This window comes from Gigantopelta aegis, chromosome 6 (genome assembly GCF_016097555.1).
Source record: "Gigantopelta aegis isolate Gae_Host chromosome 6, Gae_host_genome, whole genome shotgun sequence".
Classification (NCBI taxonomy): Eukaryota; Metazoa; Mollusca; class Gastropoda; order Neomphalida; family Peltospiridae; genus Gigantopelta; species Gigantopelta aegis.
This window is the reverse complement of record NC_054704.1, coordinates 53,967,354-53,993,353: the sequence shown is the minus strand read 5'-3', so window position 1 is coordinate 53,993,353 and position 26,000 is coordinate 53,967,354. Positions and strand designations below refer to the sequence as shown.

Sequence of the window (26,000 nt, the reverse complement as noted above, 5' to 3'; positions counted from 1 at the left end):
ATACGTCATTTCTCTCGCGCAACGAATGGGGAAACGGAAATGGCAGGAACATTTCATATCAGAATCGCATTATAATTTAATTAAGTGCGCATACATAAGCGTATCGAAGTTAGTAAATTTCTCACTTTCTAAACTTGATGATCATTTATTGGACCGAGTCTAAATTAGATAGCAGACAGATAGAATTTAGCGGAGAGCCCTCGTTTGTCCAGCTAGACTAATCTAATCTTGGGAAATAAGACACGGCTTTCCATCGTGTGCGAGAAACCGAACAATCTTTCATTTGATAAACTCCATATTCACAAAAAAAATCTCTGTATATCTTGTTTAAGTCAGAAGACTAAGACTTTAACAATTATATATATATATATATTATACATTGAGAATATATATATACATATATATAATAAACATTTGTTGTTTGTTTTCACACAAAACACCCGTTCAAATGATGGATTACTCGTATCTAAACCAGCCGTCGTTCGACGCCACGAACTGCGGTCTACCCGGGATGGAGACGTCACTTCAGAACTGTAATATTCCGTGTTCCTACGGCGACTCCGGCCCGTTCGGCCAGATGGGTCAGACGTACAGGTACAACGGGGTAAGGACATTCCCGAGTGTGACGAACCCGAATTTAGCCGGAACCGGCAGCTGCAGCATGGTTCCCCGACCCAGAGAACACCCTCAGCCTCCCGTCTTCCCGTCTGGTAAGTAAAACACGATTGTACCTTTATATTGCGAAAGCGATTCCTGACAAAATAAGATTTGGGCATGGAAAATTGTTTTAGGTGCCACTAACTAGGTTATCTCCGTCTACTTAGTGAACTGATTGCCGGCAAATCCGATTACCAAATGTGGGGATACACAGTTTGCATAATTTTTCTGCGCGCTCGAAAAATTTTCTATTTATTTACGGAACAAAATTAATATAAACAAGTAAATTGTCGGAAAATTGAATAAAAATTCCGATTGGCGACAATTTTATGCGTTTAAGCCTCTCTTTTTTTTGTACGGTATTTTCAGGGACCCGTTGCGAAAGCGACATATGTGACAAAACAATTGAAGGCATCTCTTTGTTGCGATAATCAAATTTTTAATTTCCCCTGTTCAAGCCTTATCTAATATGCATGTTATCTTATTTTCTCCAGTTTAGTCGCAGGAAATCCAGTTTGTAGATTCATGATATTCGACGGTCGGCGAAAGCTGTTGAAATAAATAGATAAAAGAAGAAAATTTGGGGTCTTTTTTCTTTCTTAACTATATAAATAATAGAGAGCTAGAGGTGTTTTGCTGAAAGTGGTTTTAATTACGTTATCCATATAGATTCTTTTAAGAAGTTTTATTCAGAATTTTGATGATTTTGAAATATACAAAGCTGGATTATAATTACAAACAATTAAATGTTTTCAAATTTAGTTAGCTAAATTCAGTAAATTGTAAGACAATTATAAAATATATTTGTCGCGCTATTTCAATTTCACATCTATTGAGCTATTGTATTTGTTTTTATATTGTTAAAAATTATGTTTCTTAATTTTACTCTACTGTACTGTTATTGTATTATTATTATTCTGTTATTATCACCATCATCGACACCATCATTATCATCATCATCATCATCATCATCATCATCATAAACAGCGTATTAAATACATGTAATATATACGTGTATTAAAAAAACACCCCACCTTTTATTAATTATTAGTTGTTTATGAAATCTTGTTAATGAAGAATATCCTCAAATTACATATATAATATGTATTTATAAAAACCATTTATCTTAAAGAAAACGATATTAATTCCGAAAATCAATATGCGTAATAATAATTAAACCAAATGTATAATATAACTGAAGAAATGTTACACACGTTACGCAAATATTGAAATAAAATCACAAAATGATACACATCGTTTGCCATTTTTTCCCAGGGCGTAACATCATATATTTTTAGTTGTCTTGTCAGACATATATACTTGTACATGTATATAAAAATAATTTCAAGTTACGTACACAATGAATGAATGAATGTTTAACGACACCCCAGCACGAAAAATACATCGGCTATTGGGTGTCACACTATGGTAAAAGCAAAACATTAAATTTTGAATCACATTACGTACACAATAACACATCCGTTCGGTGCATAACTATGAAATACAAACTGTATAATTTTTAAAAACGATCTCAAGTTGCGTTAAGCTCTTACAATTGCGATACGATCACATTTTAATATTGTTTAATTTAAAATAAAATAATTCAGAAACTGTTATTATCATATAAACCTGATCGTACCGCAGTTACATTCACTCAGTTTAAAAAAAAAAGAGTAATAGTTTCGTTACAAACGTATGATTTATGTTTTAGTATTCTACAATATATATTGAATACATAAATAAATAAATAAATAAATAAATAATAATAATAATAATAATAATAATAATAATAATTTAGTCTTATGACTATTATTTAATATATCTTTTTTTAAACAACAGCAACATGCTATTTCTCTTCATATACAATGTCATATAAGTCAATGTTAAAATATATTTTACCAGAAAAAGCAACGCCACATTATAGATAGAACAGAACATGTTTTAATATAATACTAATTTATATTGTCATCTTTTAAAAATATTATAATGTTGTTTTTTTACCTTGTTTATTCAAAAATATACTAATATTTTTGTTAAAAAAATAATATTCGTGTCTGCTGTACTTGCATGCTATAATTTATGTTATAATTGTATTAAAGGGACTGTCATGAGTTTACCGACTAACAACTACTTTCAACAACTGTAATTACATATTAAATATATGTTATAAAATATTAGTGGCTGTATATTAAATGTTTTTATGATCGTCCTGGTGTTTTTGCTAGCTCAGACCTTATTTTATGTTTTAATATAAATGTTTTCGTACTAATGAATTTAATGAATGAATGAATGTTTAACGACACCCCAGCACGAAAAATACATCGGCTATTGGGTGTCTACATATGAATTTATTTTTTCGTACGTATGAATTCGTTTTTTTTTATCGTACGTATGAATTTATTTGGAATGAATGAATAAATGTTTGACAACAACCCAGCACGACAAATACATCGGCTATTGACTGAATTTATTTGGAGACGAAATCCAGGTTAGGCTACTGACAAACATTAAAGACTACTAGAAACACAGTGTTTATACAGACACTGATATTCTAAACAAGGAAATATATTTACTATGTAATTTTAGTCGTTAAAATATTTTATAAGTCGAAAATATTTTACAATGCAGCAAACTGATAATAGTCCCTTTAATTTGTACAATATTAGGGCGGGACGTAACCCAGTGGTAAAGCGCTCGCTTGATGCGCGTTCGGTTTGGGATCGATCCCCGTCGGTGGGCCTATTGGGCTATTTCTCGTTCCAGCCAGTGCACCACGACTGGTATATCAAAGGCCGTGGCATGTGCTATCCTGTCTGTGGGACGGTGCATATAAAAGATCCCTTGCTGCTAATCGAAAAGAGTAGCCCATTAAGTGGCGACAGCGGGTTTCCTCTCTCAATATCTATGTGGTCCTTAACCATATGTCTGACGCCATATAACTGTAAATAAAATGTGTTGAGTGCGTCGTTAAATAAAACATTTCCTTCTTCGTGTACAATATCAATTTAATCTTATTTTATTAATATTAAATATAATTAAAAAATATATTATCAGAATACGATTTAAATTTTTAAAAAGTCTACATGGCTAACAAGAAAGAAACAAAATAAAAAACAAAACAACTGCTGCTGCTGCTACTACTACTACTGTTGCTGCCGCTGCTGCTACTACTACTACAACGACGACGACGACGACCACCACCACCACCACCACGAAATTAATAACAGATACAATAAATAATACAAAATTCATAATAAAAACAATAAACTGCAAGGCTTAGTTTTTCGATCTTGCCCACGAGGCACGTGGAAATCGAGCATCAATTAAAAATGTCAGATGAACAAATGTTCCCCCAAATACAAAGAGTGATAACTCCTATCCGCCGTCCCACGGGCTTTTAAACGAACAGATGAAGCGATTTGCGTTTAACCGCGGATTGTGAACGAGAAATCCATTATGATATTGCTATGTGTAAAATGAATCAGTTAATTTATCAGTAAAACACATAAGCGGTAATCAATTTCGGGACGGTGAAATGAACATATTTTCGCCCAAAACAAATGACCCGAGTCTCGAGAGAAATCAAGCTAAATGTATCGCGTTTCACAATTGCCACGGATGTCGCTTGTAACGAATAGTTTCCCGAGTATCGTGTAATTACTGACATAAACATAATTTGCGGTTGTTAAATTAACATATTTTCATAATATTTTATTTTAAAAGTGTAATTGGGAAAAAATGTCTAAGAACGCAATAGGTTATTTACATGTTAGTTGGTTGAACAAACGTGACAAATGATAACAAATACATTACTTCATATGTGATGTTTTTCAAAAACGATCAGATTTAATGGGAAAAAAACCATTTGAAAGTTATTGTATAAATGAGATAATATATTTAAAAATATATAATTTGTAATTTTAAGTTAAATAATATTTTATTTAATCTCAGAAGTGTGTAATTTTCAATTAATAAAAAAATATATTATGTCAAATTATACAATTTTCACATATTTCAAGCTTTAATTTGTAAATTAATAGTCTGAATCAAGTTTCAAATTTTAATTTGAAACACATATTTTATATTAAGTTACAAATTTGTAAGACAATTTATAACAAGTTAAAACAATAACTATCCTTTATAAAGAAACTAATATTTTATGTAAAGTTAGAAAGTTGTAATTTTCCATTAATAAAACTTTGTAGAAAAATATCAAGTAACAGATATTTTATATCAATTTAAAAATGTAACATACCGTTAAAATGAAAATAATATATATCAAGTTGGAAGAGTGTAACGTTCCATTAATAAAATACATAATAGTTCATGTCAAAGTAAAACTTTGTAAAACATGAAATTATATTAAGTAACATATATTTATCCATCAAGTTAAAAATGTAAACTTCCGTGAATACCCCCCCCCTCCCATATTTTGTATTACGTTTTTCATTAATAAAACACATAGTATTTCTAATCAAGTTAGAAATGCAAAAATATTTCAAGTTTGAACACTGCAACGTCCAGTTAATAAAATAAATGTCCTTATTAAATGCATTGCTGCTAATAGAAAACGGTAGTCGAAGACTGACGACAGCGGGTTTCCACTCTCATTGCCTGCGTGGTCCTTAGCCATATGTCTGACGCCATATAACTGTAAATAAAAATGTGTTGAGTGCGTCGATAAATAAAACTTTTTTTTCTTCTTTTCATATCATTCACGAATATTTTCAATAAAGATAACATTATAATTAAAGGCATAGCACCTAATTCAAGCTGCCACTGGTGATATTCTTAAAGCTACCATCTAGCATCCCCATCTTATAACATCGTTTACTAATACAAAATACAAACACAGCTACAGTTTTAATAAACTCCTTCCCGCTAATTAGCGGATGAATGAAAGTTGCAGAAAATCAGTAGTAAATTCAAATTATGATATTTTGTGGTTCGTTAAAGGCACTTTATGGTTTAAATTATCAATTTCCATACATTCGAAGTGTTTTTGGTCATCCTGGTGTTTTTAATATCACAAAATACATTTCTCATATTTTTAAAAACGCACGTGCATCTGAGTAACAGTTATGGAGTCGAGTTTTAATCTATTTTTAGAGGGTATTTTACCATTTCAAAGTCACAGACTCATGTTTCACTCAATTGTAACTTGATCCAAATGTGTTACAGGTTTGTAGATTAACTAAACTTAGTGTTAATTTTCACGGGTTGAAACTAGGGTCTGTCCCTTTAAGTTTACATTTAAATTATTTTCTTATATTATATCATATATTGCTTTTATGTTCACATAATGATAAACATGGATTTTAAAATAAAATAAAAAGTTTTGCAGCTAATTTGCATAATTTTACTTTTAATTTAACTTATTTTTAAACCGTAGATATTTTAATGGTGCACCCAATTATATTGTTACGCAATTAGTTATGGCGTAAAAATTAGTTTTAATTATGATTTTAACAGTGAGGTATGCATGGGCGAATACATATTTTCTAAAAGAGATGACAAAACAAAAAGGGGTTGACAGGGGCATGTGTTCACTGGACTATTGGTACTAAAATATTAACGAGAAGCAATTCTTGTTAGATGTAGATCGTCATCAATGGTATGTAAATAGGGTGCCAGTTTGATTGAAAACATCTTTTATTGCATATAGTGTGTATATACAACATATGCCTGTCGTGCTTTGATACACAGTCTATATTAATCAGTCTCTAGTATAATGTGTATGTATAATGTATGTTAAGAATACGAAATGGTAAATGTTACGTCTGCTCAAAATCAATAGGTACCCAGTGTTAGTAAACGATTTCATTATTAGTTTGTCAGTTTGCACGCGAGAAGAGGCGTCTGGCTCTTGTGCAAATTAGATATTATGACGTGCATTTAGTTTATATTATTAAAAGTAACACAGTTAGTTTAAAGTACAGACAGCGAACTGACCGTTTGAAAACATGGTATATTTTTACCAATACCACCACCCCTCCCCACCACACACACAAAAACTGTGGCCGGGCATTGATCCTTTAGGCGGACGGAAACGAAAATCTAGGATTTATTTTGTTATGGCCAAAGCTAAAAACATAATCTGGTAATGAAACCTGGAAAATATTAGCCGTCTCTAATTTTGTTAAGCTGTTGTAGTTTTTTAAATAATATTTTTGTAGCGTTGTCTTTTAAAAATAAATTAAACCGTATAGTTTAAAAGCAAAAACCATAGTTCCCTAAGAACGCGACTTTTCTGTTTCACTCAAAAGTAAAAAAAATGTATACAACTGACGATTCGGATTCAGTTCAGTTCAATTCAATTCATATCATTTCAATTGAACTCATACCATTGCATATCAATTCAGTTATATCAAATGAATTCAAAACAAATCAAATCAGATCAATTCAATAGATATCAATTCAATTCAAGTCATATCATTTCATATCAAATGAGTTAAAATGAATCAATTCAATTAAAATCGATGCAATTTATATTATTATTTAATTCAACTCATATGTATTCAGTTCAATTTATATTAACCCAAAGCATATATATTCAATTTAATTTTAACTTTATTTCCGTATGCCTTACTGTACTTGATGACAAGTCAGTGCAAAAATGGTAAACATATTTGTGAACTCTGTAGAAACTATGAAACCAATTAGCAACACAACATGACACAACAGTAAATCTTAATTATTAAACAGGTACAATTAGGTTTGGTAGGGACGCTGCTAGTCTAATGGTCATCGTTTTTCTAAAACAATACAGATAAATTGAAATATGTTACGTAATGATTAAATTAGTTTAAAAACCTATGGTTTACAAACGTAATATAAATTGTATTTAATACCGAATTAATTGAATTGTGGGCATACACGTATAAAATGAAATTCATCTTCTGTATCGATCTCCTCTATCACTAAATGTAAAAACACGTTGCTTTATCTTTAACTTAGATAATTGTAAACGATGTTTTTCTAAAAGGAGTTTTCGTAAATATGTCCGAGGGTGAAAACATGTCAACTATGTGCTTACAGTGTCAGAGAATACATTTTGGAGAACTGTTAAGTACAACAAGAGATTTTGGATGAAACTGTCCTGAATATACTGTTTAAATTGACAGAGAAAAGTGTTTAAAACTAAAACATACTGACAATCCAAAGCATAAGCAAAACCATTTTTACTTAGTAATTCCTTGACATGATAAATTTAAATTAATTTACAACGCGGTTTACATTTAGGCACACGAACAGTTTCCAAACATCATATTTTTTACCTTACTCTCCAATAACGGTTTTTTTTTTCACATACAGCAACCAGTTTTGATTTACCTCTCAATCTTTATTTTTACTTGTATATAATAGAGAAGGTATAAGTATACACAAATTTATAATCATATTAATTTGCAAATCTTGTGATTTCAGAAAATAAAATTTGACCAGCTGGTTACAATGTTACAAAATAACAGTGGTTTAGCATAATCATTATCATGGCCGATGTTTTCCAGTCGAGTATAGAAATAGTGACTGGGTAAGGGTGTGTATGTTGATATTTTCAAATATATTTCCTGTATTAAAAAAACCTAAAAAATGTCATTATTATTATTAATAATATTTATAGTTTTGAAGTAGAATTTGCAAATATGTTAAAAGTAAAACTAGTAAAATTATATATTTAAAAAGGCTACAAGAATACATTGTATACTGTGAAATCATTTATTCTCGTGAATTTATACGTATTTTATATTTAAATGACAAATTGTAAGTATCATAAAACATAATTTAAAAAAAGAAAAGAGTTAAACTTTGTTTTTGTTTAACGACACCACTAGAGCACATTGATTAATCATTGGCTATTGGATGTCAAAAGTTTGGCAATTTTAACATAAAGTTTTAGAGGAAATCCGCTACATTTTTTCATTAGTATATATTTATATACACCATCCCACAGACAAGATAGCACATACCACGACCGTTGATATACCAGTCGTGGTGCACTGGCTGGAACGAGAAATAGCCCAAATTGGCCCACCGAACGCTTTACCACTGGGCTACACCCCGTCCCAGAAGAAAAGAAATACATGACGTATTTTGAATGTAACGAAATCTAAGATAACAAAAAGTGCGGTTGAGGACTTTTGTTTTTTTACATGCCCCTATCCTTAATAATCACGCACATTCGGAAAATTTGCTAATAGCACATTCGTAACCCAGAAACATTTACCAACTTGAGTTTTCAGTGTTATAGATAAACTATTTATATGTTTTTGGTGATTTTCCGAATAATTTATTTATATTTATTATTTTATTTTCACCGATTTTGTTAAAGATGGCAAATAATCGTGTGTGTGTGTGTGTGTGTGTGTGTGCGTGTGCGTGTCTTGGCGTATTGCGTACGAGTGTATACTTATGCTGTTATATATTGACGGCAACATCTGCGTGTTTTTGATTTTTGTGTGCGTGTGTGAACGTATGTTGGTGTATTACGTATGCCTGTCTATGTATATACATGTGTATGCGTATACGATACAGGTGTTTAGGGTCACGCCCATTTTAGCGATTTACCAACTTCTTTGTGTATATTTTGTTGTTAGGTACTGCAAAATCATTTCTTGTGTTTGTATGTGTGCGCGCATGTATATACGAGTGCGTGCTCGTGCGTTGGCGTATTGCGTGGGCGTGTCTATTATGTTATGAAGTAGGGAAATACATGTTTCCTGTATGGATGTGCGCGCGCGTGTTGGCGTATTGCGTAAGAGTGTTTATGTATATGTTTATCGATCCATCAATCCACCTAAGGAAACCTACCCATCAAACCATCTATTCACCCATACACATACACACCACTCGCGCATATATTAGATGTTCGGGACGGTTTGTTTTTTTAGTTGTTTTTTATCGTGACTGTAAAAACTGAATTAAAATAATTTAATATTGTGTATAATCTGCACCACGTAATACATAATGCATTTTTAATTGAAATTTATAATGTTTATGCAAATGTATAGGTACTATAGCATGGCTTTTACGAACAAATATATAACAAATGTGACACGCGCTCACGCGCACACCTACATCACACTAACACATAAATACACCCACGCACAATTAAAGGGACATTCCCGAGTTTGCTGTATTGTAAGATGTTTTCGACTAATAAAATATTTCTACGATTAAACTTACATATTAAATATATTTTCTTGTTTAGAATATCAGTGTCTGTATATTCAATATGTTTCTGGTTGTCTTAATATTTGTAAGACGCCCAAACTGGATTTTGTATTCAAATAATTTCGTACGCACAATTGTTTTGTTTTTTTAGGAAATAAAATGAAATTTAACCTAGTACAAATATTAGATCGATCAGAAACACGTTTAATATACAGCCACTAATATTTTATGCAGAAAAATATATTTGATATGTAATTACAGTCGTCAAAAAGTCTCTGTTAGTCGATAACATCTTAAAAATTGCAACAAACTCGGCAGTGTCCCTTTAATCGCACACAAATTCACACACGTTGCAATCTTCCTTGCTCAGAACGCCGTGACATGACTTGAAAATCGTTACAAAAAGACGGTATTAGTGGTTAAACATTCATTCACTCATTCATTCATTTCAAAATAAGGTCCTGAATGTTGATTTTGTGCAATAAATTATGAAACAAATCTGGATAAGGCTCAATTTCCAGGACTTCACAACCCTACCCACCACCCCTCAAAGCATGGGCGTCGATCGGTGGGGGACAGGATTGACGCGTCCCCCTCACTTTTCAACGCTGGGGGACAATCTATATAAGTGTCCCCCCACTTTTTCGTTTAGCAAACGCAACACCACCACCACCACCAACAAAAACAACAACAGCAACAACAAAAAAGTAAAAAAAAGAAGAAAAGTTTAACCACTAATGTGTAGCTTTATGATTTTCATTGACATTCCTTTTTCACACACACACACACACACACACACACACACACACACACACACACACACACGTCCCCCCACTTTTAAAGCCGGATTGACGCCCATGCCTCAAAAACACCAAAACAAAACTTAACAACAAAACCAAACAAAGAGTTACACCAACAGCAAACCAACCCATATAATGCATACGGGTCTATACAACAAATACCACATATTTATATTGAAACAAAAAAACCCCAAAAAACCCCAAAGAAGTTTATTTTGTTTAACGACACCACTAGAACACATTGATTTATAAATCATCGGCTACTGGATGTCAAACATATATGGTCATTTTGACACAGTCATAGATAGGAAATCCGCTACATTTTCCCATTAGTAGCAATGGCTCTTTTATATGCACCATCCCTCAGACAGGATAGCACGCACCACAGCCTTTGATATACCAATAGTGGTGCACTCACTGGAACGAGTATACTGAAACAAATGACAAATGACAAACTGAAACAAATGACTGTAAAACTTAGAAACATTTCATTTCATTTCAACTTATTTTTGTGCTTATATCAAATTGAGGTTCAAGCACGCTGTCCTGGGAAGACAATTTAGAAACGGGAGAAGTAGCGGCATACGTTTCAGCTAAATGATTAATTCTGAAATCCACACCTCACCAGTGGGAAATTTAAAAACTAGAAAGAGAGAGAGAAAAAAGAGAACAATTTCGCCGAAGAGCCTATATAATTGTCGAATCGTTTAGACGACCAAATTAAATGGTTTACAAGATCAACGGGACGCTGATTAAATGTAGAAAAAAACGTTCACACGCCAAGTAAATTAGTTAATTGAATATATTCATCAATTCTTACCAATTCAATTCCGAGAGCCCCAGCTAGAATGACGAGCCACGTTTAAGTAATTCACTTAAAGCACGCTCTTGGCGGGCGTGCTTGGCGCTAAATGTTTGTACACAGCTATAACATTAGCTTAGTGTGACGGAACGCCAGGTTAGAAAAAAACCCTCTTGTTTTCACATCTCCGTCTAAATTATAAATATTTAACTTGATGCGTAAACAAGAGTTTTTGAAAATTAATTTAGGTTAGAAAGTTGAGTACGTCTAGTTAGGTATATACTTTTCTTTTACGTTTTAATTCTAAATATAGAATCTAATGCTTCACCTTACTTAGAGGCATTTAAAAGCACATTAAAGGGACATTCCTGAGTTTGCTGCATTGTAAGATGTTTCCTACTAATAAAATATTTCTACGATTAAACTTACATATTAAATATATTTTCTTGTTTAGAATATTAGTGTCTGTATATTCAATGTGTTTCTGGTCGTCTTAATATTTGTAAGAAGCCCAAACTGTTTTTGTGTTCAAATAATTTCGTACACGTACGAAAAAATATATTTTAGGAAATAAAATAAAATTAAACTAGTACAAATATTAGAACGACCAGAAACACATTTAATATACAGCCACTAATATTTTATGCAGAAAAATATATTTGATATGTAATTACAATCGTTAAAAAGTCTCTGTTAGTCGATAACATCTTAAAAATTGCATCAAACGCAAGAATGTCCCTTTAAGAAGCGGGGTAAAATAGTTGGTGATCGTCCCCTCCCACGCACTCAAACAGGCCCTGCAAAAGATTTTTTGAACCATGTATTTTCAAGTTGTAATCCACTACCACCACCACCATTATACTTCAAGAACTAAAGGCGTTGTAAAACATTTATGAAAATAGGACTTTCCCTCTGATATTACATCTGAAATCTGAACGACAAAAGTGTTATCCACGACCAAGACCGCATCTTTGTACAATGCAGAGTCGAAAGGGCATTTGGCAAAATTGTGGTTAATTTCATGAGTCTCTTATCTAGTGCCTCGACAAAAGGACAACTGCTTCAAAGAAGATCCTTCACTAGACATTACATCCTTCCTGCAAAGCTCATGAGGCCTGCTACTACCAGGCTAGACTAACTACCAACATAGGCATACGGGCTCCCATTTTAGTAGGAACAAGCGGGATTTTACCTGAATTAAACAAAAATTCACAAATCTGCATAACAGCATTTATGCATATTACTATTACCGCCAAACAACTATAAAGGGTTGCAAACGAATCACTACGCATTTTTTTTTTTTACATGGATTACAACTAATTTTGAGGGTAGAATGATGGGAATATAATGGTAAAAAAAGGTTTCAAGTTAGCACATTTTCCCCGAATATCTGTATAATTTTTGCCCGAATTTGAGGTTTTGCTCCAGCACTGGGGTGTACGCTTATGACTACTAACACGGAGAAAGGCTTCCTGTGGCCCAGTTCTTGCATTGTACAGTGTGTTCCACTTAAATATAATACAGACCCCCCCCCCCCCCAACATATTTTTGAGAAAACAAATCCCGCTTACCAGCTAGGAAAATTATGTGGCCTTACTTACAATTTCCTGATTAAATCATTAGTTTGAATATGTTTATGGCCATCCTGGTGTTTGTATTAACTCTATACAATTGTTTTGTGAAACAGAAAAAGTACATACAGGTCTAATAAACTAGAGCCAGTGGGTCTGGACCATTAAACAATTTTTTTTAGATAATTTAAAAATATTTAAAAGAAAGTTTGCTTAATAAAAGCATGACACTTAATGATTAAAATGTAGCTAATTTCGAATGATCTGTGTTTAAATGTTTTTAATATATTTACCCTCATACATGGATATTATAAGGATTATTTTGCATGATTTGTAAGAACATTGTTACAATATTTATTTACCGTTTACTAGTACAAAAATATTAAAAGGATAAACAATTTACGTCTATTATTCATGACAATTTACATATATGTTGAATTGACAAGTTTTGTGAAAACGAAAAACACCCGAAATTCGTTGTGGGTGATTATTTGTTTTCGCATTTGTAAGATTTCCATCTAAGCTTTCATTAATTCTTTATCGACTGTAACTCATCTCGAAATAAAATGAATATTTTGATGCTTTTCATGCTTCCATTTTTTTCCAGCAATAGAATACCTCGCTACAACATTAAAATATAATCACCATGTTTGAAAACGTTAATGTAAATAGTATGTAAGTCAAATTCTTAGATTTTATATATGAATGTGTTGGATGATGGGCGTGGGGAATTGAGATTTGTGGGGAGGAGGAGTAAGGAGTTTCCTATACATGTATTTTAAAAGCAAAGGCAAGAATAATAACATTTACTTTGAAATGTTTTAGAAAAAGTTTTTATTAAATTAATATGCTGTGTTCTTCTTTTGTTTTTCGTTTTAGCGATGCGATATATTTAATATAAAGAATAGCTCAAATGAAATAATTTCATAAACAGAATACCAACTTATATTATTAAATTTAAGGTAGCCTTTGACAGATTATAAAATATTCCTCGCTATTTTAAAAACGAATGCGCATAAAAAATTCGCATGGCAAAACTGTTAAAAAACGTTCTTCACTTTCCTTGTTTTATTTGTACAAGTAATCTCAAGATCATTGCAAAGCATATGTAGGAAAAATAGACAAGAAAATAAAGAAGAAGCAATAAATGTTTTGTTTTGTTTAACGACACCACTAGAACACATTGATTTATTAACCATAGGCTATTGAATGTCCAACATTTGGTAATTTTGACGTCTAGTCTTAGAAAGGAATCCGCTATATTTTTCTATTATTAGCAAGGGATCATTTATATGCACCATCCCAGACAGGATAGCATATACCATGGCCTTTGATTGTTTTGTTCAACGACACACCTAGAACACATTGGTTTATTAACCATCCATCGGTTATTGGATGTCAAACATTTGGTAATTCTGACATGTAATTCGTACACGAAACCCACTACATTTTTTTTCAATAGCACAAGGGATCTTTTACGATTATATGCATATTCCCATAGACAGAACAGCACGGATTTTGATTTACCAAGATGAAGAAGATTCATTAAAAAATTCAGAACAACGTGTGTACATGTCATACAAATATAGCATTTCAGCTAAAACAATAACAGGAAAAATGAACTCATATACCAGTCGTGGATCACTAGTTGGAATGTGAAATACCGAGATGTATCTATAAGGGAAGGGGGAGGGGAGTCGATCCTCCGATTCACTGCACCTCAAGACGAAGTTTTACCAATGAACTACACCCCGTTTCCTGCAATAAGACGGACGTCTTGTTTAAGTCAGCGTTGTGATTACAGAAAGCTGAAGTGCAATTCGCAATAATAAGCAAACAGAAGGACCTGGGCGGAAACGATACGGCTTCGGGTGGGGTTCGGTATCACATGGGCTGGCCGAGGGCATGCGCGCCGCAGTCTTTACGTCACGCAGGGGGTCGCGCGCGATCTCGATATGGACGCAAAAAGACCAACTTAATCCCGCTAATGTACCGGGGAGACTTTGCAGTCTAATTAATATTATTGAGCCAACACGCCTTCTGCCTTGTGATCACTTACCGAAGATTAATCAGAATTACCGATGAGATAGAGACGATTGAATTTTGCTTTCATGTGTGAAAACACGGCTTGGTCTAGCTGCTCATCTCGCCGTGCCGCTGGCCCGTACAAAACGGCCATTTTGAAAACGATTAGGCGCGCGCCAGACACGGCAAATGGCGCGTGGTCGCGTGCCACGACAATCCCGCACCCGTGTTTAAGGAATCGTCGTCTCGTTAACAAAACTTTAATCTAATTGATTTCCGAACGAGTCCTACGGTCCACTGGTTCGGCGTGGTGGCGAATCAAAACGTAAAATTATGAAAAACCAGTCGAGTATACCAATTTTTATTTTTTTGGGCTCGGTTACGTTTTGGTTTTTGACGTTTGGAAAATTAATGTCACGTGGACACCACCTTGCGTGAAAAAGGAAAAAAGAAAAAGAAAGGGGAAAACAGAACAATACTATGGTCAGACAAACCACATGCGAGGTTTTATACTTCAGTAACCAAACAGAAATAAAATAAATCAAAAATTAGAACTGGAGGACTAGCTGAATAGCTCATAAAACACCAGTGTATTTTTTTTCCCCAACGTGAATGCAAATCGGAGTATCTCACACTGGCTGCACGTGCACCACGCGGAAACTTTTGACTTTCATGTTGACACAGCACGTGCTTATTTGCCGTGCACTAAAAACAGAAACGAAGACATGTGTGTGGTCGCGTGCACATTGACAACATCCGACAAAACAATTTAAACAAATAACTAAGTCTCCATAAAGTTAACCGTTAGGTGACGTGTTATATTATAGATCATACGGGCCTAGGTCATATTTTTTTAGAAGCGGTGCACGTGTTGGGGTTACACTACTACAATTACTCTTGCGCGTTTTGAAAACCGGACATCTGGCCGGACTAGTTGCTTTGGTATAGATTCACCGACACAAATGCATTTTGTTTATATATGTTCTTGTTATTACGCACAGTGCGCAACGTGGTGGTTTATGTCAAATACGGATTTTGATTCGCTGTTATATAAAAGAAAATTGATATTTGATATTGTATTACTATCCTCGATGGAGAAGTGGTTAAGTCATTGACTGTTCGCATGCCAGTACCAGCTCCAACCCAAAAATGAGTTCACAATTCAGATGGAACAAAGAACATACATACATACAGACAGACCAGGACCGTACCGGGAAGGGAGGGGGGGGGGGGGGGGGGGGGGGGGGGCACTACTTTTTATAAACAAATGAAACACTATACAAATTAAACCCTGAGATGTGTATGCTATTTTTCTGGAGTAAAAAAAAAAAGATGGGGCAATTGCCTCCCTGCCCCCCGAAGGGTACGGCCCTGCAGACGGACAGACAAGCCATTGCAACATAATAAAAAGCAACATACATACAAGCAATGAGAAAGAAAGAAATGTTTTATTTAACGACGCACTCAACACATTTTATTTACGGTTAGGCCTATATGGCGTCAGACATATGGTTAAGGATCACACAGATATTGAGAGGAAACCCGCTGTCCCCACTTTATGGGCTACTCTTTTCGATTAGCAGCAAGGGATATTTTATATGCACCATCCCTAGACAGGACAGCGCATACCACGGCCTTTAATATACCAGTCGTTGTGCACTGGCTGACAATCAATGAGAGACATACGCCGTAGATGCTTTTTACTCCATACATATTTGACGATGCACCACTAACATCCCTGATTTAGTCCAAGACAAAATGTGCTTGTTAGTTATTTGGTAGAAACAAAACTAAAAAATCCATAAAGTGAAAATCATGTAATGTATTAGGTAGATAGGTTACACAATTATCATGAATATTTGGACAGATTTAAATGTATTGACAACCCTGCTTCATAAATAAAAAAAGTACTATATTATATGCAGGGATGCTGTGGGAATATGGATATAAACAGTTAAGGGAACTTAATCAGTTGATGGTACCTTAAGTATAGAATTGCATTTCTTTTTTCGTCTTTGTTCCAAGGTATAATTAATTGATGCATAAACACCCCATATCGTTAGTAAATTTCAGGAAGAAATTACAAAAAATATATACAGGTTTTGAAAGTGGGGTAAAGAGCGCAAACATATCTTTTCCTCCCAGTGTGCACCCCCCCCCCCCCCTCCCCCGCTTCATAGCCAGTGATTTGTAGCCATATTAACCATTATTAATTCAAGCTTTGTTATTACACCGCGCATGTATACATATCAAATCCACGTTCTGAAAAGATAATAAAAAGGCATACTTTACAATATGACCAAAAACATATCAAGAGCTGTTAACAACGTGTATACTCAACAAAATTAATTAAGGGCCAGTAAATATTTTCATAGTTTTTCTTTAAATATGATAAAACCTCTAGATTCTTCCGTTGTAAGATGTCGGCGTTGTGACATGTTCTTAAACTGAATGATTTAAACAACGATTTGGAGCTGACACGTGTATCTTTATTAAGGCAACGTTTAACAAGTACTAGCCATGCACACACTAGTATTTATGTAGTTTACATAAACACACCTACAGTGAGCAAAATTATTGCTTGTATTATGGGTACAATAAATATTATTACTGAAACAATGTTTTAAAGTCATCTGTGAATAAAACTAGCTAAAACAATATGACCATAAGAAAGATTTACTAAAAGTATACCGTCCTTTAATTAATTTTGTTCAGTATATAAAACTTTTGATATCGAAGTATTTACGTACAAAATGCATATACAAAAATAGATTAGAACGTACTATTTATAATGCCAGTAACAAATAAACGGATACCAATAAATACAAATTTGATATTGCTAGTATTTCGAGATATTCGCTTTAACAAAAAGAGGCGAAAACGCTTGTCTTACAATATCTGTTAGAAATAACCACTGACATTGAGACTATTAATATTGAGATATTCACGCCTTAAAGGGAATACAACGCACAAGGAACAATAATTGTAACAAATGACTGTTAACTATAAAAAATTCGATATTAGATCGAGGTCGATGACATGTTTCTAAACATTAATCATTAGTGAGATGATAGCGGAGCGACGTGACAATAAAACCAGTCACTTTATTACAATGAGCCACGCCCACCAATACGTGGCCAGATGGGAGCGCGAAAAGCGATCCGGCCCGGCGTCTAGCGGGCCTCCCATGAATTGATATGTCTGCTAATAATTATCTCTTGCCGCTTTAACCGCGGGCATTAATTCTACCATTACAGTTCAAGTGTCAATGGACGACTCTCGTGGTCACGTGACTAATGGCGCGATACTCTCGACTGACACTTCAGGGAATTTGTTTAATTTTCCGAACCTCCCATTTTTTTTTTTTTTAATGTCATGTAGTTTCTTTTGGTCTTTTTTTTTTTTTTTTCTTTGAAAAAAAAGTTAATCACTAGCGGATTAATATGATTGCTTACGACAGTATACGTTTTGTCAATTTTAAAATGAAAATACATCCGTTCAACCCGATTGATTGCCGCCCCTCGCCATCTTGGCCACGGTTGTTTAACGCGCGTGCGTAGCAGGGGGCAAATTGGTTAAGTAGGAAATTGGGATTGATGCACAATACGAACGTGGATTTTTATCAGTGAGCGATAATTGAAATATTGGGTGTGTGGAGTGCTCGGTGAATCGGTTGAATGAATCTCAGTGGTTTAAATACAACATTTGTATTGGTAATAATTAATTAATAATTTGAAAATGCACGTTTAGATTTGTAACTGCATTAAGAAAAGGCCATTAACAATGCAACACGTAGTGGATATAAAGCTAATTATAACAACACTACCGTATGCTGGCATGCACCTGTACTTTGAAAAGTAAACAACAACAACAACCACAAAAACCACAAAAACCACAACAGCATCAACAACAATAACAATAACAACAACAACAACTGCAACAGTCAATAATAATAATAATAACATCTACAACAACAGCCATATACACACATTATCCCAAACCAACAAATTACAACAAACTACAAAACACAAAGAAAAATAAAACTAAACTTAAAAACCCCCAACAAAACAACATCCACACCAGAGACAACAGAAATAGAACGAAACACACAACAAATAATTCAATACTAAATAAATCTACCCAAAGCAACACACAAGAAATCCCTCGCAACAACAACAACAACAACAACAACAAAATATATGTCTACCTCCAAACAAAAATAAGAAAAAGGAAAATCCGACCAAAAATCTTATACAAACACTAACAATGCCTCATCATTATGAAATACCCAAATAATAATGTTTACAATAACAACAACAAACATATTTTAACTAAATTAATAATGAATATAAATAAATAAGTAAATAAACAAATAAATAATAATAAAAAATAAAAATAAATAAGGACAATCTGTAATAACTATCAGCAAAAATATAAACTGTGGTTTAAATTTTTTCCATAAGATATATACATGTATTTTGCTCTACCCAGCCCTGAATAGTTATCGCCAAAATAGAATTTCCTTAAACAGCCCCAGTAAAGACACATTTTTATTAGATGTATGGAAGGAAATAGTGTTTATATTAATATATCCGATAGTTACTTTTAAAAAAACGCGACCCGTTTTTTAATAGTAATTTTTTTCTGAAACGCCTCGACGAAAAACTCTGTCAGATGCAGTGGGCTATTTTTAGCCTATGACGCACACAGAGGGGTTATCCCAGAGTGCAAAGATTATGTTACAAAAAGACTACTTTTATTAACTGTCTAAATGGTAGGCCAATATTAGACAATGCTTATCAGAGAAGAGCCAATCTACAAACAAACATCAGTATATGTAGTCCTGCGCTAGGAAACTGATAACAAATTTACATAAACTTTATCTTTGAAAGTAATTCATATAGTACACCATTTTGTGAATAGTTGCAAACATTGTTTGAAATGAACAGACTCGATTCTACCAAACACTAAATTCACTAAACTCTCGCAACTTTGCGATCTCGCAGTGCAATGCTAAAAGACTTGCAAAGAGGATGCTTTGTTGTCTAGCAGAGGCTAAGAGACCTTTGTGAATAAGGCCTCAGTTATACAGAGTTGCAAACGAATATCTACATGGATTACAGTTGATTTTGATGGTAGAATGATGGAAATACATGGTAAAAAGGTCTCAGGTTAGCACATTTTGTCCGGATATCTCTAAACATTTTGCCAGAATTTGAGGCTTTGCTTCCTCTCTCGTACGCTTATGTGCTGCTACACGTTACGTTTATTTATAAGCCCCTGCGCGTGCTGTAACCTCACCGTGGTGCAGGGGTGTAACATTCTCTTTGAGAATGGCCAATACAGCACAATTGAAATTTAGAGTAAAAGTCAGCATCTATCTGTGATATTTGTATTTTTGCACAGTTCTTTACCCTGTTTTTGTTTGGGTCTTGAGTTGTTGTATTGATGTTGATCATCACTTTATTTGTTTGCATTACCACAGTTTGACGCCCAATAGCCGATGTATTTTTCGTGCTGGGGTGTCGTTAAACATTCATTCATTCATTCATTCATTCATTCATTCATTCATTTATTTATAAGAGACATTATTTTCCTCAGTTGCCAGGAATCAATACGAAATGTATGAACAAAAATGTTAGACAGACGAGTTCGGTCATGTACAGGTCCAAATCGAAATCTGTGTTAAGTCAAAATAAAAGCTAAACTGTTTTTGATTCAGTTTGAAGTTTACATTAAGACAAAATTATTTTAAATAATTTTATTTTAACATGATTCTGTTCGACCGAAGATGCTAAATAATAAAAAAAATCACACTGACATTTTCCTTGTTTAGTTTACAACTTTGCAGTTACTTTAAATAAATAAATGAATGAACGAACGGACGAGTTAGTCAATGAATGAATGAATGAATGATTAAAACGATTAAATGCAATTATGAGTGAATGGATGTATTAACGGATAATAACTGAATTAATAAAATAAAAGATAAAGAATAAAAAAAAATGAACTGAATGATAACCTTCATGCATACTTGTCCAATATATAAACAAAATTAAAGTACATTGATATATTTTTTTTTTTACCTCATTAAATTCGTGAAGCTTTTATTATACATCCTACCCAAAACAAAACAAAAACCAAGAACAAAACTCTCCATAAAACCCCACCTCCCCACCCACCAAAATCCCTCATACAGATAAACAATATAAAACGATTATAAAAAACCCCACACGAACAAAGCTAAACAAAAATCCAGTAAAAACAATACAAAGAAACAACATTAATAACTGTTAATTTAATGTTGAAATAAATATTACAAATAATTATCATTTGCGGGAAAACATTCCGTAAACATGTTTCTGATAATAGAAAGGGTAAAACAACAATAACAACAACAAACCCCCTCAAAAACCCAACAAACAAAACAAAAGAAATAACAATAATAAAAAACAAACAAAACAGAAACCTAAGACTAAAAGACAAAGTGGTTACTATTTTCCCCACGAATTTTCATCTGTTTCTTTAACCATATTTATGTCTGTTTTCACTTTTCACTGTGTTTATGTTTTATATATTTTTGCTTTTTAAAGCCGCTGACCGTAGTTTCCAAGGTACGTACGTTTTTGTTTTTCCAATAATTAATTTTGAATTAAAACTAAACATTAAACACCAAGGCGATCAGAAAGATACTGGATTTGTGAAAATTGATAACTTGAGGGAAAATATTATATAATGAGTAATTTAACGGCAAAAAGCTATAATAGCCTAAAACCTTGTGTCAGCGGTCCTTAACGAATTTAAAATTATATTCTCATTTGTTTTGACTTTCGTGGACAATACACAAGAAACAATTTTCGCCAATACATTATAAATTGTATATGTATTTAGACTCACGTGGCCGTTTTAACATAATTATATCTCCTGTTTCTTATGTTTTACAGAAGAAAAAAGAAAGAAAAAAGGACAAATCTTTTTTGTTCACTTAAAACATAAAACAATAAACGTAAAATGAAACCCCAACAATCACCCAAAGTCAAATACAAATCGTTACACCACTCCCACCCCCATAAACACACCAACATACAAATAAAACAATAGTCATTCAAAAACAAACCAAAACCAACCAACCAACTGTACCGAGTAACCACACTAACAGACAGACAGACAGACAGACAGACACAACACAGACAAACAAGCACACTTCGTGTAAATAGTTTAATTCGTCCACTTTTAACAACACTGCCAAGCCTTAAGTGAAAATCGGTATCTGTCCACGAGGAGCAGAAAGTTTCATAGGTAATTTATAAAATTTCGTTAAAGTTCACATGCTGCACGGGACCCATAATTGAATTTCTCACCAGCGAAACAAACGTCTGAAAAGGAAAAGTCAAGTTTAGCTTTGATGTCTTGTTGAGAAATACCACTGCCTGTTTATCAAAGATGAACACGGAACCAATTGAATTGCAGTGACACGATTTTGCCAGGGTGAAAAGGTTTGCTCTTAGCTACGGATCGAACCCTGGCTGCCTTTATTCGATTACGGGCAAATTTAGTGTTAAAGAGGTGCCAATGTTGAATATACGCGCACACTCAAATTTCATCACGATTGATTGTAGGTTTTCAGCTGGATCAGGAATAGGGTTCTGGACGGAGTCAGCGGAAGGCTTGGACGCGACGAGACTGAGAGGCGGATGGAGCCGAGGGGAGGTCTGATAGCTTCTGGATATTGTAAATTCAGTTTCCCTAGTCCTGTAAACATCTTGATTGCATTACTGGAAAATATCAACGACTTTCATTCTGATAGATTAGGTGTCATCCGTTTGGCGAGTAATTGGAAATTTATTTAATCAAACCTTAGCCAGGCATTGTGCGCCGAGTTTTAAGGTCCAACGAAAAGGAACAAGTGGCCGTTTAATTTTCCTTCCTCAATCTCAGAAGAGTTCCATATAGCATCGCTTCCGCGGACAATTACATGGTTTTATATTGAAACGCTCTCCAAGAAAATCTAATTATTTGAATATAAAACTAATATCAATATGCGAGACCCAATTTACGTCACAGTCAGTGATTCGGACCTTTTCTTAACAAAATTATAGTTCCCCTACGGGATTCGGCGGTGAAATATGGTACATTTATGCAATAAAGAGTCTGAAAAATAATTAGCATGGAGATCCGCAATGGTAGAAGGATGGCAGCGTTGTGCAAAGGCAAGTCCAGCATACACATCAAGATAAATGTCTCGTACTGCACGCTGTCTCCAGGGTTTTATCGAATTCAGCGCAGGCAGACACCAGCAGACCTGTTTCAGGCGCGCCGGCTCACTGAAATGCGCAGACTAATACAGCGACTTGGAAGAAGTGAAATAGGGATTGCTTCCTTTTAAAAAAACTACCCTAATCTTGAACGCATTTTCTTGGGAACTTAAAACTTTTTAGCGGGTGTAATCACGCGTCAGGTGGTTGGACGATTGATTGATTGATTGATTGATTGATTGCCATGAATTTGTTGCAAGAAATTATGATAATGAACAATGTTTTGAGAATTTAATATAAACTGCGAAATATATTGTCATATTTTAGAAACGTAATTATTGCTACCAAGATAGCTGCCTTTACAAACAAATCCAACAAATATCCAACAAATATTTATTTTAAAAGCTATTCTCTTTCATTCCAAGAAATGATATAATCCCGGCAATACACCTATATTTTAATGTTCTAGAAATATTAGAAAATGTTCAAAATTCAATTGGTTTACTCTTTTTCTACCCCAAAATACAACCTGAATAGCTGTTTTAAAATAAATCTACATGTAAATAATACATTTGGTTTAAAATTTAAAATAAAAACCGTACATAGAGGCTATTTCATGGGTTTTTTCGAATACAATTTTTATGTCAATGTATGATGTGTGAAAACCATATTTTCACGAATTGCGAAGCAATGAGTGAAACTATGGTTTTCACACGTCATACATTGACATAAAAATTATATTCGGAAAAAACACCATGAAATGGTCTATTTATTATATACATCTTTCCTAATTTTTGACAATATCTTTCTCTTTTTGGTAATATTTTTCGCTTATCCTATCGAAAACATGTAACGCCATGATATATTTCCAGAAAATTTACTTGACCATAGACTTTTAGAAAGAAATTTAAATAAAAATTATCTTTATTAACATTTATTTAATAATACTGCTGTACAAACATACCTGACAAAGCGATCCTCCAAAAACTAATCGAACGTCATTAATTTCTTACACTTACACTCAATGACACTACATTGTGTCATCATTATTTAGCTTCGTATTCAATTAGTTTTAGATATTTTATCGTAATTGCACTTCGTATCCCTTTTTTTTATAGGTACAGTTGTTTATTTTTCAAATACGATCAGATGCATTGATAATCATCAAATTTAACTACGAAGAAACGAGACAAAGGGAGATAATTTAATCATGCACTTTTACAAAAAAGTAAATACGATTTCTATATTTTCACTGTAGCTAAAATACAGTGAAAATATGACTTTTCACCGGATATCACTTTTATGGTTTCCGTAAATCTATATATTTCATTGCTATGTATATAGTAAAATATAATACGTTTTAATATTCTAGAAATATTATGGAATTAGTTTGTTTTATTTATTTGCTAGACTAAAATATAACTGGTACTGTTACCATGAAACATAACATAACATAGCGTATATAATATAATATTACATAATGAAAATGTATCTGTATTCTTACTGGTCGAGAATCATTCAATGACCTTTCCTAAATTAGTAATATTGCCCTGAGACAGTCCATCAAAAGAGATATTGCCACGGGAGATTTAACCAATGAAAATAAAGATGAAACAAAATTCTATCCAATTAATGACTAGGAAACGTAATTGAACGTCAACTGCTAGTTCTAATGTAAACAAGCACAGACTTGTGACAAAACGCTTTGCTGTCCTTCAACAAAAAGATAACATCTTTATTCATACGAGTTTAATTCCGCAAATACGACAAAAAACAAGGTCAGTAATCGTCAAATTGTGTAAGGAATATCTCGCAGAAACGTACATGATACATCAAAATGCAGTTGGAATCGGTACTCAGGATTTTATGTTACAAATTAAAATATGCATTTAGAGGTAATTAGGTAACTGTTCGGTATAACTGTATGTTCAGATTTATCACATTTTGTGTTTTATTTTGCTACTAATATGATTTTGACACTTCTTGCTGGTTATAATGTCTCGAATTAGATTTTTGTCTTGGTAATGTTTCAACTGTTTATTTCCGCATTCCTCTGCGTATCATACAACGTCATAGGATTACGTGACGTCACTAAATCCCATCAGTTTTAACACATTGCGGGGGAAATGTAAGCATTGGGTTATTTCGATTCTGACCAACAAAGCAGGAATGTACGAGTCTTATGGATGACATTATGTAATAAAACAATTATTGACCACATTTCGGGCAATATCTTGTTTTATGGACCGAAGAAATTGATACTGACCTCGGCCCTTGGCCTCGGTCAATATCAATTTGTTCGGTTCATAAAACATTATATTGCCCCAATGACGGTCAATAATTGATAAATATAATATAATATAATATAATATAATATAATATATAAAGGCTATTTCATGGTTTTTTTCGAATACGATTTTTATGTCAACGAGTGATATGTGAAAATATGGTTTTCACACACATCACGAGTTGACATAAAAATCGTATTAGAAAAAAACCCACACTCCATAAAATGGTATATTTATTATATACATCTTTCCTAGTTTTTGACAATATCTTTCGCTTTTTTTTTGTTAATATCTTTCGCTGATTCTATCGAAAACACGTAACGCCATAATATAGTTCTTCCAGTTGAACTGTTGTTGAAAATTTACTTGACCATGGAATTTTAAAAATAAATACTAATAAAAAGTATTTTTATTTAATTACTAAATTTTTA

The 26,000-nt window shown here is 33.4% G+C and overlaps 1 protein-coding gene across 1 annotated transcript in view; it reads left to right on the top strand.

Annotated features, from left to right (window-relative positions):
- The first annotated feature begins 448 nt into the window (after nt 1-448).
- Nucleotides 449-26,000, top strand: part of LOC121374629 (paired mesoderm homeobox protein 2A-like) — a 40,461-nt gene continuing 14,909 nt past the window's right edge. The window contains exons 1-3 of the mRNA XM_041501735.1: nt 449-710; nt 7,615-7,629; nt 22,194-22,235. Coding sequence (XP_041357669.1) covers nt 449-710; nt 7,615-7,629; nt 22,194-22,235 — 319 coding nt within the window. The remainder of the gene's footprint in view (nt 711-7,614; nt 7,630-22,193; nt 22,236-26,000) is intronic.